At 54.6% G+C, this 14,621-nt stretch overlaps 2 protein-coding genes across 2 annotated transcripts in view; one reads left to right on the top strand and one right to left on the bottom strand.

Annotated features, from left to right (window-relative positions):
- Window positions 1-7,870, bottom strand: part of BRD1 (bromodomain containing 1) — a 73,267-nt gene extending 65,397 nt beyond the window's left edge. Inside the window, exon 1 of the mRNA XM_045290673.1 lies at window positions 7,824-7,870. Within this exon, the coding sequence (XP_045146608.1) occupies window positions 7,824-7,870 (47 nt within the window). The remainder of the gene's footprint in view (window positions 1-7,823) is intronic.
- The window catches only part of ZBED4 (zinc finger BED-type containing 4), a 21,134-nt gene continuing 7,862 nt past the window's right edge, over window positions 1,350-14,621 (top strand). The window contains exon 1 of the mRNA XM_004700625.2: window positions 1,350-1,420. The gene's annotated coding sequence lies outside the window, so the exon portion shown is untranslated. The remainder of the gene's footprint in view (window positions 1,421-14,621) is intronic.

Here is a 14,621-nt window from a genome sequence, read left to right as displayed (position 1 = left end):
AAGCCGGGTTCCTATCCTTCTGCCTCTTTGCAAATTCCCTTAGGAAAATTGAGCTCACTCCCCTTTTCTCCTTCTTTTCAGCGGGTTTCACTCCCTGCTGCGAATTTACAAATTTCCAGCTGGAGTGTCGAGGTCACGGGTCGGCAGCTCTCTGCTGGGCCTGCCCTGGGATCTGGACAGGCCCCTCCAGTGTGTAAAAAGGGAAGTTATTTGTTTTGAAGCTAGCTCACCCTGATCAGATTAAGTGCGCAATTTGTGAAAAAGCCCCTTTAGACATGCACAGCGAGGACCATGACTTCCAGTGCAGAAATGCTTTTTCTTTTTAAAACCCGTTTCTTTTGTGCTGGTGATAAAATTGGGAGACTGGGAAGCAGTGAGGTGGGGCTTCTTGTATAAAAAGCATTTCCTGTCTGTAAACCAGTTTGGACTGTGCATTTCACTTACCCAACTAGAAGAAAGCCAGTTCAGGTGTTTGACTGTGCTCCTAGGTTTCCAAGGATGTGCACAGGAACCCCCGCTTCCTGTTCCCTAGCTTGTGTTTCCATGGTGAGGGACCATGTTCAGGACGCCACCCAGCAGATTATGACCCGGCTCTGACTCCCAGAAGCCCTGAAGGCCCCAGTTAACCTCTGAAATTCAAAACAAAACACACTTCTACCCGAACCACAACAAAAAGTCATCCTCCACCCCACGCCCCCCACCCCCATCAGAAACAAAAGCAGACATTCTGTCTTGGTGACTGTTGGGCACAGTGAGTCATACCAGGGTGCCCACCAACTCATTCTTCCAGGAGAGGGACAGACCCGTGGTCATAGCTTGTGGTTGTGCCTAAAGGGGAACCGCTAGAGGAGGCTGGGAAGAAGGATGGTGCCCCTCTCAGGAGCCTGGTGTTTGGGAGGCTGGGTCACTGGCAGGACTGTGGAGAGGGACACACTCAGAGAGATGCTGGGGTTCCCTCTTTGAGCCAGGCACCACTGTTTCCGACTGGGTCAGGCAGGAGACCTGGTTGCTGTGAGACATGCACAGTGCCCGTGCTTCAGTTTCTAGCAGCGCCTTTGACCTGTAGTTTTCCCATCATTGTCCTGGGTCACTGTGCTGTGCAGATCCAGTCTGTTCATCGGCCATGGCTGATGCTGGAAAAAGTGGGGTGAGGGCCTCAGATAGTCTGAACCAGGCCCAGCCCTGCACTCCCAGGTGGTGTGTCCCCACTGACTCCCCAGGACAGTGGTGGGTGTGCACAGTGAGCCCCTGCACTGAGTCCGAAATGCCCCTCCCTGGGGAAGGGGCCGCTGACGGGCTGTTTTGCACAGGCAGTGTCTGTTCAGTGAAGGACATGTACCTGTGTTTCAGGTGTCTGCCCATTCCGAGGTGTGGAGCGCACATGGAGCTGCGCAGCGGCAGTTCCGAAGCATGAAGTCTGGTAGGTGACCTGCTTTGCGGCCCACCCCACCCCCTCCCTTGTTTTGGGCTCTTTGCCAGGTGCATGTACCATTAGTATCTGAACTCTGGCCTCCTGCTGCTCTCCACCGGGGACATGAGAGGGGCCCGGCCCCAGCCCAGTGAGTGCTGCTGCCTGCCAGCCTCGTGGCCCGCACACAGCCCTGCCCAGAAAGCCAGTGTGACGCTCAGGCCACCTCATCCCAGGCCTGAGGACGAGCTCTGGGAGCTGGTGGTGTGTGTGCACATCTGTCCCCCTGGGCAGTGGTGACATTGTTGCTCAGTGCTGTCCGGCTGGTTCCGACCACAGCACCCTGTGCGCGGCAGAGGGAAACCCCGCCGGGTCCTGGCCGCCCCACAGTGGCTCTGCGTTTGACCCCGCGGTTGCAGCCGCTGTGTCAGCACATCTTACTTTGGGCTTCCTGGGTTTGTTGATCTGCGACTTTTCCCAGCATGAAATGATGTCCTTCTCCAGGTGCTGGCCTCCTGATACACATGTCCAAAGTACATGAGATGAAGTCTCACCATCCTTGCCCCTAAGGAGCTTTCTGGCTGTACTTCTTCCTGTGTGCTTGTGGCAGTCCACAGTACTTTCGGTGTTCTTCACTGAAACCGTGGCTCAGCTTGTTCCCGGAGCTTCCTTATTCGTAGTCCAGCTCTTGACAATTGAAACTCCATGGCTGAGTGGAGCTCCTTCAAAAGCCGGAGCTTCCGCCCCTCGTGTCCCCTCTCCCCTGGGGTCGGCGCACTTCGCCTCTCAACTCCAGGCCTGCCCAGGACTCAGCCCCTGTGGCCTTTCCCTGTGTGTCACCTGGCTGCCCCGTGTGCAGTCTTCCCCAGAGCTGTGCTGGGTGTGGCATGCTGACCAGTCGGGGGGCTCTGATGACTGATGATGGCATGGCTGGCCGATGGGAGGGCGCCCTTCAGGCCCCCCATGCTGGGGCTGTTACGGGGGAGCAGGTGGCCAGTGCGTCAGAGAAGCTGCAGAAGCACTTGGAGCAGAGCACCACCCGGCGGGTGGCCCCGCTGACCCTGGCAAGCCCTCTAGCAGCCTCACGGCCTGTTCTGGCACGTTCGGCCTGTCGGCTCATCTTAGCTGTGAGCACCCGGCCCTGCTTCTCTGCTCAGCCGGGTAGGCTCAGGCTTTCCTTGGGGTGGGGTGGGGCGGTGTACAGCAGCCTTTCTGGGAGTGCGTGTGAGCTCTCACCCCCTCACTCTCAAACGTGTGTGGAGGGTGTGCTGGCAGTCTGTGTATGAGCGCCCTCCCCCCCAAACGTGGGGGAGAAGGGGTGGTTCCCGCATAATCCGCTGGTGGTTCTCTGAGGGTGAGGGCCCTCACGGTCCGGCGGGCAGCAGTCTTATGTCTTCTTGCACATGCTGGGGCAGCACCTCCCCTGTGGGCCGCCTGGTGTGGAGAGCCTGCAGGGCAGAGCAGAGCTATGCCCAGTCTGTCTGGAGGCTGTGGTCTTCACAGAAGCAGACATCCTTGTCTTTATACCGAGGAGCTTCTGGTGGCTTTGAACCGCAGATGTTGCAGTTAGCAGCCCAGCACTTAACCACTGTGCCCCTGAGAGTTACCACCCCCCACCCCCCAGCGAAGGGACCAGGACACTTGTCTGTAGCAGCGCTGCCCTTGGGAACGCTCAGGCCGGGGCATGTGTGATGTTCCAGCCAGAGCCGCCATTGTGCACTTGGAGAACTCCTGGCCCGCTGACCTGCTCTCCCACCCTCACCTGGCTCCCAGCTCCAGGACTCAGCTCAGCCTGGACACTGGGTATGTGCCGAGGCCGGTCAGCCAAGTGCACACCTCCTGTCCCCAGACCCCTGTGCTGCAGTGGACCCGCTGTCACTCTAGACTGCTGCGTGGCTGGCTAGTGGGGGTGGCTGGGCCTTGTAAGCCGTGCCCCTTCTCACAGTCCAGTGGTAATGGGGTCGGGGCTGCTTTAGAAACTTGCCACCACCGGCCCTCAGAGACCTGGTGGCACAGTGGTCACAGCACTCAGCCGCTCACTGAAGGCCGGTGGCTGGACTGACCAGCCTCTGCAGGAAAAAGATGTGGCCGCCAGCAGCCACTTCTAGGTGGGGCCTTGAATACCCGATGGGGCCAATTCTGGGTCCCACAGGGTTGCTGTGAATGGGCATCGACTCCACGGCAGCCAGTTCGGTTCTGTCTGTGATGACCCCCGGACCAGCCGGGCAGCATGTGGCTCCAGACCTTCCTTCCTCCTTTAATTTGGGATGGCCTCTCCGCCTGAGAGGACAGGGCACCAGCCTCCTTCCTCTTTCTACAGTGGGGGCTGGTGGGGTGACCCTTCTGGTGGGGAGGCGCCCTCTGGTGATGTGTGTGGACCTGGACCCTCACTTGCCCACTCGATTGTCACCTCCTTGCTTGTTGTGCCCCGAGGCCCCTGGGAGCCATCCAGCGGCCCCTGCTCCGGGGACATGGCCCCCGGGAGCCTTGGATCTCCCCCTCCTTGGCTCCAGGAAAGGCATCTGAGAGCTGTGGTGTGGATTTCAGTTGGGCTCCTTGAGCTTGTGTGTTACAGCATGTTTGTATGTCGGCGAGTGTCCCCTTTGGTGGAGAAGCTAGGGACATAGCCCTCACATCAGGCTTAGGATGCAGCAGGGCTGCTCCGCAGGGTCCCCGTGGCCATCTGAACGCAGCAGAAGGCCTTCATCCTCCCACGAGCCCAGCGGCTGGAGGGTCCCCCCGACCCCCGACACAGCTGATGGATTGACCACACCACATCGCCAGGGCTCCTGTGCCTTTAATGCAAATGTAAAGTACCAGGGGGACTCACGAATCCCATCATCTCTTAGTTTCATTGTTTCAGCAAACTTTTAAACAGTCCCATCCCCGGCCATGTGCGGGGGTGGGGTGGGGGGCATGCATCACCATGGTAATACGACGCTGAGTGGAGCAGTGTTGGCACACAGGTAGAGGGAGCAGCCGTCCGGTGTCTCCCTCCCTCCCTCCTCACTCTTCAGGGTGCCGTCCTCACGGTTGAAGAGCGGAGACGTCTGAAGGGAGGGGTGAGATCAGGGCTGTGGGTGGATGGGACAAGTCACCAGTGAAGTTCTCCTAACTCCTTTATAGTAAAGGAGTTTTGGGTCCCCAAAAGTCGTCACCATAACCTTCTGGACTGATCTCTCTACCAGTCTACCTCACTCTGAATCCCATTGGTAAATTCAAGATTCATCCATAAAACTGCCTTCATTGGCTGCAGTCTTGTCTTCTAGACGGGAGAGGAGAGACCCGCTCTGTGGGCAGCTGCCCTTGGGGTCGAGACAGGCCAGTGATGGAGAGACCTGGCCTGCAGCCATCTACGGAACCCAGAGACCTGCTTAAACCCGTTCAGTTTGGAATAAACCTGTGCACGTGTGAACTGAACCTTAGTGGCAGCGCTTTTGGCCCATGCATGTGCTTACTTATTTTATGCAAATACAGACATAAGCTAGCTTGTGAATCCTTAGAGGCCAGGATGGCAAGACTTCTTCTAATATCCTTTGGGCATGTCGTAAGAGACCAGTCCCTGGGAAGGAAGGACTATGCCTGGTAAAGGAAGAAGAGGCCCTGGATGAGACAGACGGATGGACGCAGGGGCTGCAGCAGCGGGCTCCGGCACAGGAACGTTGTGAGGACGGTGGGGACAGTGCCGTTTCCTTCAGTTGGGCACGGGGTTTCTGTGTGTCGAAGTGACTCGGAGGGACACCAGGTGGGGAATCACAGTGCTTCGCGGCCACTGGTCATAAAGCAGCAGAGCCTAAGGTGTGTCTGGCTCTCGGCGCGCTCTTACGACTTCAAATGTGCCTTTCTGGAGATGCAGGATATTTGTCTGAGAACCTCCTGGGACGTGTGTTTCCTGTTCCGTGTAGTTCTGTTGCCTGCCTGGTACACAGTAGGGTGATTTGCTTCCCTGTCTTTGAAGTTTAGAACTTTCTCTCACTTGGTACCTCTTTAAAGTATTTGCACAACTCAAAAGCCAAAAGTGTACAGTGCAGACGGCATCTCTGTCCCTGCACCGTCTCTTCACTCTGTCCTCTGGCTGCCCCGTCACTGAGCCCTGCCGTGGGGCAGACGCAGGTGGACACACAGGTATAGTCGGTGTCACCACTGCATGTCTGTTCATGGTAGTCCGTAGTCCCTACCCAGCAGGGCCAAAGCTACCCCAGGCCCACCTCCGCTTTGTGTTGAGAGGTGGTGGGATGGCTTGTTGGGGAGAAGGGCAGGTGCCCTTCCCCTGAAGTCCTCTCCCAGGGCCATCCCCCAGGCTGGGGCAGCAGGAGTGGTCTGGGCAGCATGGTCTCTTCATACCTTACAGCCGATGGGCACTGCTAAGCCTTTGGGTGAGAAACGTCTCTGGTGAGCTCTGAGTTGAATAGGAAAAGGAGTGGGGACTAGGGGCCATGGGGACGCTGACCCATGCCCAGGTGGCCCCTGTAGATGGACCCTGACACGTGTCTGGAGCAGAGATGACCCTTGAGTCACTTGTTAGCCTAGGGGAGGACCCGCTGCCCGCCGAGGCTTTTCAGAAAGAAGAAACACTGATGGGCTGGTGTGTGGTGTGCTGCCTCCCCCACCTCTCCTCTTCCTCTTCCTCCTCCTCCCTCATGGTCAAGGGCCAAGTCTCCGAGGTGCCACCACCCCGCCCCAGAGAGGTGGGCAGAGCAGAGGCCAGGTGGCCATGCCCCGGGTGAGCCCCTGTGCTGTGCACGCGGGCAGGTTATTTGTCACCCAAGCCCTGTTCTCTGTGGTATAGTTGCCAGGTATGTGCTAGCCCCAGGGCCTCCCCACAGCGACACTGGGCAGAACACCGTGGGAAGGGACCCTTGCACGCAAAAAACCAAAGCTGGCGTGTGCGCTGTCCAGACATGTGAGAAGAAAGGGCTGTTTTTGGGGAGAGCCACTCAAGCAAGTACACTGTTTCCTCCCATGTGGCTGCAGGGACCATGCCTGGACCCGGTGGCTCCGAGTTTGCTACTGGGCTGCTAGCTGCAAGGTCGGTGGTTCAAACCCACCAGCTGATCCACTGGGGGAGAGAAGGCTGCTTGCCCCACACAGTTTGCAGTCTCGGAGACCCGAGAGGCTTCTCTCTGCCCTTGGAGACAGCGCTGAGTCAGGGTCGCCACCAGAGGGGGTGTGAAGAGTATCCAGACGGGGTGAGTGTGGCTCCCAGTTGCCCCCCTTCATCCCCACTGGGGTCTTGGGCAGCTGGGCCTAGACACTGCTGGGTGGGCACTGTCTTGTGACATCTGACATGGTAGAGACGGGCCCATCGAGGCCCCCCACCCTGCAGGGCTGACCGTTGCCTGGTTTTTGTGTGGCAGCACTCCCGGAGAGACGCTGCATGTGGCGGGCCTGTCTCTAAGCAACTCTTGAGTGGCAGCCTATTGGGCTATTGGCTTGGTGACTCTGGTGGCCTGCTTCCCTCCGGCTGGGTGACAGCAGGATTGTGACACTGGTCAAGGCCTGCTAGTTTTTCTTGAGACCTGCACCACCCAGGAGTGTCCCCTTCGTGACCATCCTTCTCAGAACCCTGCCTTGGTCGAGGTCCTTCGGAAGCCAGCCCTGCACGGTGCCCCCTGTCTGTCCTCAGGTTTGGCAGCCTCGACTCCATGGTCTGGATGCCCCCTACGCCGTGCCCCTGACAGACATCTCTGTCCTCCACACTGAGCTGACTGTCCACCCAAGGGGACGGGGAGGCTGTGGCAACGGACACTCCTGGGCCCTGGGTCAGCATCCCACAGAGCGGCCACAGTTACAGCCTCTGAAAGCATGGCTGTTGCGAAGTGTGAGCGGTCCTGTAGTTGTGTCTGGTCCAATGTGTGAAGCAATTGCACCCGGTGTGCCTGGGATAAGGTGTGAGGGGCCCCGCCCAGTGTGCCTGCCACGAAGCATGCGGGTCATGGCGCTGTGTGTGAAGGAAGTGCAGGGTCGCCCTGGTGTCTGGGCTCTTCTGGAGTCTCCCATTTGGCTGCGGTTCCAGCCCCATACGCGAGTCATCCTAAATGTAGCACACGTGGGAGCTGCACAGACATCTGTCGCCTAATGAGTCAGAACTACTGGACTGCAGCTAGCCACCACCGTGGTCAAAGGAAGGACCATCTGCAGGCTTGCCAGCTCCCCGGGACCTTCCATGGCGCAGCCCCGCTCCATCCAGAGAAGCGGAACTGTTGCCGGTGTGTCTGATCCTGGCGCCTTGCTTCTCGCACAGTTCCAGACGGTCTGTCTGTTTGTCTGTGTGCCCCTGAAATTGGGACGCCTGTTTGAAATGACACATTGATCTCTTGATGGACAGAGTCCCTTTCATCCAGCCCGTGGAAGTGCGTTGCTGAGGAAATGTGTCCTCACGGTCCAGTCAGCCCTGGGCGTACCTCGGGCTCACCTTTCCCGACAGTTGGTGATTGGATCCAGAGACTTGACCAGACTCATGTGGCGGCATGCTCCATTGGGAGGCCCAAGGTGTGTCTGAGTGTACCTCGCCATCGATGTACCTGCCTGTGCAGGTCAGCGGTGATGCTGTCACTCCGTTACTCCGTCTCCATTTATGAAGAGTCCACTGGTCTCCCACCTGGTTTTCCAGCCCAGTAGTCCACGTAGGAAACAGGTACGTGTTCGCGCGTTCCTTTTCTTGCCCTCAGAGTGACTGGTGACGGCTCTGTCTTGGCATTGTTAGGGACTCGTGGGTTGAAACCTTCTTGCCCATTCTGGCACCAACCCTCCTGTGGCATGGCGCGCGCTCCTTCTCTGCCAGGCTTGGTAATTTGCTGCGATGGCCACACCCATCTCAGTCAACACTCTTGATTACGGGGTTTCTTGAGGAGGAGCAGGCGACAGTTCAGGATGCCAGCATACAGGTCCTCAGGCAGGGCAGCCTCCGTCAGCCGGGCCCACAGGCGGGCCTCATTCTGGCCCTTTGCCCATCGGGACTCTTCGACCAGCCTGGCCTCTGTCCTGCTCAGGCATGTGTTCCAGCACTGTTTGGCTCTAACAGTAAGTGCCCAGAGAGGTGCCCCCTCCACCAGCAAGCCTGCTTGATACGCAGCGCCCTCTCTGGGCTGAGAGGCCCCAGAATTTCCCACTGCCGCTGCTCATCCTTGCACTGCTCCTGGGTCTAGGAGGTTCTCAGCACAGGAACCCCGACACCCAACAAAGACTTGTTTGTATCTTGTCTTTGTGTCTTTCGGGTATATACCAAGTAGAGAGATTGCAGGATCGGTAAGGTGCTTGTATTTGCATTAAGAAAGTGCTACACCGTTTCCTGTAGTGGTTGCACAGTTCAGCAATCCCACCAGCAATGTATATGAGCCTCCCAAATTCTCCACATCCTCACCAGCGTTTATTATTTTGTGTGTTTGGGTTCTTGTTTTTGTTGTGAAATTTGCTAAGATTGTTGGTGTGAGTTAGTATCTCATCATTGTTTTAATTCACATTTTTCTTACAGCTAATGAATGCAAGCAGTTCTTCATGATTGTTGGCTTTCTAAATGTCATCTTTAATAAATTGTCTATGTCTTGTACCTATTGTTTAACGGGGTTATTTGTGATTTTTTTAGTAAGGTGTTGTGGTTTTCCATCGATTTTCTATATCTTTCTATAAATTTATCAGATATATCAGTGCCAAATATTTTTCCAACCTGTGAATTCTGTTTGGATTAAGTCCTTTGATTTGTATATAAATGTTATGTATATAGACAAGTCCTCTACTTTGTCTTCTATAATGTGGGTGTTTTTCATTCTGTTCGTTAGAATATTTTTGCCTTGTATTAGGGCCATTGAGTTTGTCCCTGGTTTTTCATTGATGGCCTTTATGGTCCTGGGGTTTACATTTAGCTCTCTAATTCATCTTGAGTACATTTTTGTATGTGGTGTGAGGTATGGGTCGTTTACTTCTTCACAGGCCGACATCCAGTTTTTCCAGTACTAGTTGTTGGAGAGGCTATCTCTTCCCCACTTAATATGTTTTAGCTTTTTATTAAAAATCAATGTTGTAGGTGCTTGTATGTCTGGTTCTCTGTGTTCATCCATTCACATACCTGTTTTAGTCACACCAACCTGTTTGATCACCGTGTTCGTCCATTCACATACCTGTTGTAGTCACACCAACCTGTTTGATCACCGTGGCTTTGGGCAGTGCAAGTCAGCTTACTTTTTATTTTTTAATAGTGTTTTGTTTATCCGAGCTTCCTGGTGATTAGCTTTCTCATTTCTTTCAAAAATTGTGCTGGGACTTGGATTAGAGCTGCATTGAATTTATGGAGTGCTTTCATGATACTAAGCCTTCCTTTCCAGTAGCACAGGACATTCTTCCATTTACGTAAGTCTCTTTCGGTTTCTTATAGAAGTGTTTGACAGCTTTCTCTGTGTTGTCTTTTGTCTCTCTAGTTAATTTTATTCCTTGTTTATATTTTGGATAGTTGCTGTAAAAGGCCAATCTCCATCTCTGAGTCCTCTTGTTCAATGTACAGGAATCCAGTTTGTGTTCAGGCTGCTGTGTTGCCAGAGTTTTCATTTGTTCCAGCAAAAAAAAAAAAAACAACTTCCATGAAATTAAAATTATCATAGTTTTTTTGTATGTATCCTAATTTTTGGATGTATATGTGTGTAGGGGTCAGGATCTCCTGTTAAACATACACTGTATCTTCTTTATTCCCTAAATGTGTCAATTTTCCTTTTGTCTTTTCATCTCTTAACTTTTAGTTAGACATTTTCCTCTTGTTTCTCCTCAGTTCTCATCTGTGGGATTCACTTCTTGCCGTGTTCTGTCCTTGGTGACCCTGAGGTGGACTCTGCCGCCCTCTCTGTTCTGGGTCCCCTCATGTGTCAACGGAGGAGCCACCCAGCACCTCCTGCACAGGGTACACACAGTGCCCTCGCTGCCCCCATACTGAAGCCAGAAATGTCTCGGAGACACACTGGGGCAACTTGGCCCAGGAGTCACTGTTGGACAAGCTCAGGTGCAGAGTGATACGGTCCCTCCTTGGTCTAGTTGGGTGTGAAAGACAAGGTTGTTAGTTTCACGAGGGAGCAAATACAGGGTGATGAGCTAGGTGGAGGCTGGCAAAGGGGCAGAGACATGGCCATGACCCTGAAGGAGAGGCAGAATGACCTCTGCCCCTTACTACTTCTGGCGCCCTCTCGACAGAGATGGCGTAGACAGGCGCTGGCTTTTCCTGCATTCTGCCCTGTTGTTGAGACCTCCAGCTCAGGGTCGGAAAGAAGAGCCTCTGAGGGTGGGTGTCCTTTCCTTGTTCCCAGGCCCACGCGAGCCACGCATTCTTCAAGGTGGAGGTCATGATAGCTGTAGGGACTGCCCAGTGCTGCTTCTCAGGTTAAGGAGCGGCCTGTGTGCCACGTTGATGCCTTCCTCGGCGGCGGCGGGGCTGCGAGGGGACCCTCAGTCCTGGTCCAGCTGCCTATCAGCTCTCAGAGTTTGGTCAGAACTCACAGACCTCAGCCTCGAGTGTGGGGTCCTCACGTACCCTTGCCCTGACCTCCTGGCTCCAGGTGTGGGCCTTCCCACGACCGTGTCAGGAGGCCAGTCGTGTACTCAGGAGCTGGCTCTGCCCACCACAGTGGAAAGCGGTGGACTTACATCTTTATTGGAGAGGGTGGGGTCAAGGAGACAGTACGAGAATCAGCCCCAAACCACTTTCTGTGAGCTGTGAAGGGTGAAGGTCAGGTCCATCCCGGTGTTGTGCTCTCCAGGCCACTGTCCCTCCACCCCGACACTGGCTGCTCCCCCTCCCCTCCACACTCCTCACACCCTCGTCTGGACTGGCACTTAGCTGCAGTGTCTCGCAGAAGAGCCATACTTAAAAGCTTGGTGGTTTACAGAAGTAATGGCTTCAGGAAGCGCACAGACAGGCCTCCCTGTTTAAGGCAGGGTGGCTCTCTGTCTCTGCCCCGAGGGACAGGCTTCTTCTCAGCCCTGCCACCTGTCACATCAGCTCTGTCACTGGGCTCCTTCCAACTTCCAGGCCTCTGTCTGCAGTGTTACTGCCCGTCACCTGTGTTTCAGCTCTTTGAGGAGGTTCCGTGTGTGTGTCTGTGTGTCTCCCTTTCTCTCCCTGCGTCTTCTCGTCCTGCGTTTTTCTGGTGGAAAAACCTCTGGCTTGATGGCAGCTGTGCACAGCTCCGTGTTGTTTCAAGGCATGCCCCTCTCACCAGGGCCACAGACTGACCAGTCCCCCCCTGGCCTGCCAGACGCTCAGTTTGTATAGCTGGCTGTGGACAGGCTATTTGCACAATGTGTTGACCAATCCTCTGAGGTACAAACCAGTCGAAGGCAGGCTGCAGGCCAGGCCCAGACACAAAGTCCTGGAAAGTATTGAACCAGGCTGTTAGAGCGCACCCTGAAAATGAAACAAAATGTCTGCGGAGAACTAAGGCCAAGGCTTAGGGTTCAGGGGAATAAAAATCTCTTTTATTTTTCCAGAGGACCAAGACATAGGTCACATTAAGGAAATACTTTCACCAAAGGTCTAGCAGCTCCCATGCCCCTCAGTGTCCATCACCACCAGGCAGCCCACGGAGCCTCTGTGTCCAGGGCTTCTACTTCAGTTCTTTGCATAACCCTTGTGAGCTGTCCCTGGCCAGCACCACCCAATCCCCTGACCACCTCACCCATGGGCACTCAGGAAGCAAAGTGAGCACTGGCTCCCTGTGCCCACTCACAAGAGGTGTGATGCCCACTCACTAGAAGGTGTGGTGCCCACTCACTAGAGGTGTGATGCCCACTCACTAGAAGGTGTGATGCCCACTCACTAGAGGTGTGATGCAACCAATGTGAAGCTGTTCACTTTAGATGAGTAAGCTAGCACAAGGAAGCCAGTGCGTACCCTGCTGGGTGAGTACTCCATCCCTGTGGGGTTATAACTGTGACCCTAGCAGGTGTGTGGGAGGGAGACATGCAGCCAGACTTTGGAGGCAGAATCTTATTGAATTGATTGATATCTCTTGAAATTGTTGGATACTTACCTGGCGGTGAAACTGGTGGGGAAACACAGACTCTGGTGTGTGAGCTGTTTAGTATAGACTTGTAAGTCAGCGTAGTAAGCCTTGCTGCCCTCCGCTAGCCTGCCTGTTTGGTGTGGCCTGCAGTCTACCGAGGGCTCTCCTCTGGGTTCCCTGGTCCGTGCGCGACTTAGCTGTAGTCCTGGTCTGCTGAGAGTTTTGCACACAGAACTGTGTTTAACATTTTCTACTGTGCTTGTCAGGGGGTTCACCGTTATTCTGGTAATGTGATGAACTACGATGGCTTTGTTACAAGAATCATCTCTGTCTACGTTTTACAGAGCAGTGACTTCAATTGAATATGGTTGGGCACAGTAGATATTTAACATGAAAAGTAGTTTTATCGGAAAAATAGCAACTCATCCTACACATAATACCTAAAAAGTATTTCTCTGATCACTTAAGAGTCGCACATCCTGAGAGTGTTACCCACTGAACAAACTAGGTATGACCATATCATTACATTTTCCTTGAAAATAATCCCTTAAAGAATCATCTGAGGTATCAAGCATGAGTTTTTTGCATTTTACAAAGAATCTAAGCAAGTATATCAAGTAACTGTTGTCCGGTGGCTCTTAAAGCGCGAGGAGTCAGACTCAAGGATGCATTAGGGCGCCAGGGTCTCTCGTAAGTTAGGCTTCTTGCTGCAGCTGCACTGGTTCTTGGTCACTGTGAGCTGCTCGTTGATGTCTTCTTCAGGTGGCGGGTTCCTTCCGAAATGCACATTTCCAACGTAGGCTTACATGGGAAGCACCACTGAAGTCCCTCTCTGAAGCAGAGCCCTCCAAGAGTCTGAAGGAGCAATGAGGGACTGCTGGCGGGGCCAGATGGTCCTCATCCCCCGCACCTCCACGCAGCTCTCCCGTGACCACATCCAGTTCTTTTAAAGTATTGGGCTTCTCGAATCAAATCCTCCTCCTCCTCCTCTTCAATGCAGAGCTGCCGGGCAGCTCCCCGCCCAGAGGGACAGGACTGCTCCATGTCCAGGACAGGAAAGAACAGTCAGCAGTCTCCATAGGATGAGAGTCTCACCTCTGACCGAGTTGTCCCTGTGCATGCAAACTGGCGCCCCTGGAGTCCCGAGGGGCTCTGGGGCTGCGTTCCTGCCTGGCGAGCGAGCAGCACTGCCATTAGGTTTAAGAGGACTGCGGCTTTGCTGGTTTCCCTGGCTTTCTCCCCACTGATCACGAGGGACACCCCCTCCCCTCCTCCCAGCGGAATGCCTTTGCTGGTTGGCTGGCAGGTCGGTGCTGCCTCGGCAGTGAGTGTCTCCTACCTAAAATCCGGTCCTTTGCGCTGGCCCTGCTGTTCTCCAGGGACGCCTCTGGGCTTGCAGTTCCCTGCGCGGAGAGCTTCCTGAACTGTGATGCCAACTTGTGTGACAGATGCAGGTCCTCCAAGGTACCTTCTGGTGAATCTCTGTCTTCCAAGGCCACCACTCCATCTGTGGTGGTGAATGTACTGGAGTTAAGTTTCTCTTAAGGAGCCCTGGTGGTGCTGTGGTCAAAGCTGCCAGCTGCTCAGTGAGAGAAAGGAGAGGCTGTCAGACTGGTAAATGTTTACAGCCCTGTAAGCCCTGCCTAGTGTCACCCAGCCTACAGCACTGCCACAGGCTGGGGCTGCTGCATTCACCTCCTGGTGCTGGGCTGTGCCTTGTCCCCTCTGCTCAGACCTGTGTCTCCTAGAGTGTTTGCAAATAGGCTGGACTGAGTGCACATTGGACTCACTAAGCCCTTGATGGAGTAGCCGTTTTACTGGGGACAGGGCAAACCCACCAGCGACAAGCATCTACAGGGACACCAGTTAGGACCCAGGGTGTGGCTGGCCTGAGATGCTGTGGCTGGAAGTGGGTAGACACCCCACGTCCTCGTTTAGTATTGACACAGCATCAGGTAGACACCCTTCGTCCTCGGTCAGTATTGATGGACCATCAGGTAGACACCCTGCGTCTTGGTTAGTATTGGGGGACCAGTAGGTAGACACCCTGCATCCTCGGTCAGTATTGATGGACCATCAGGTAGACACCCTGCGTCCTCGGTCAGTGTTGATGGACCATCAGGTAGATACCCTGAATCCTCGGTCAGTATTGATGGACCATCAGGTAGATACCTTGCATCCTCAATCAGTGTTGATGGACCATCAGGTAGACACCCTGAGTCCTCGGTCAG

The sequence above is a fragment of the Echinops telfairi genome, unplaced genomic scaffold, assembly GCF_000313985.2.
Source record: "Echinops telfairi isolate 266 unplaced genomic scaffold, ASM31398v2 ScPeMD7_2;HRSCAF=8, whole genome shotgun sequence".
In the NCBI taxonomy this organism is placed as follows: domain Eukaryota; kingdom Metazoa; phylum Chordata; class Mammalia; order Afrosoricida; family Tenrecidae; genus Echinops; species Echinops telfairi.
The sequence above is the reverse complement of the archived record's forward strand: the minus strand, read 5'-3'. Positions and strand labels throughout refer to the sequence as shown.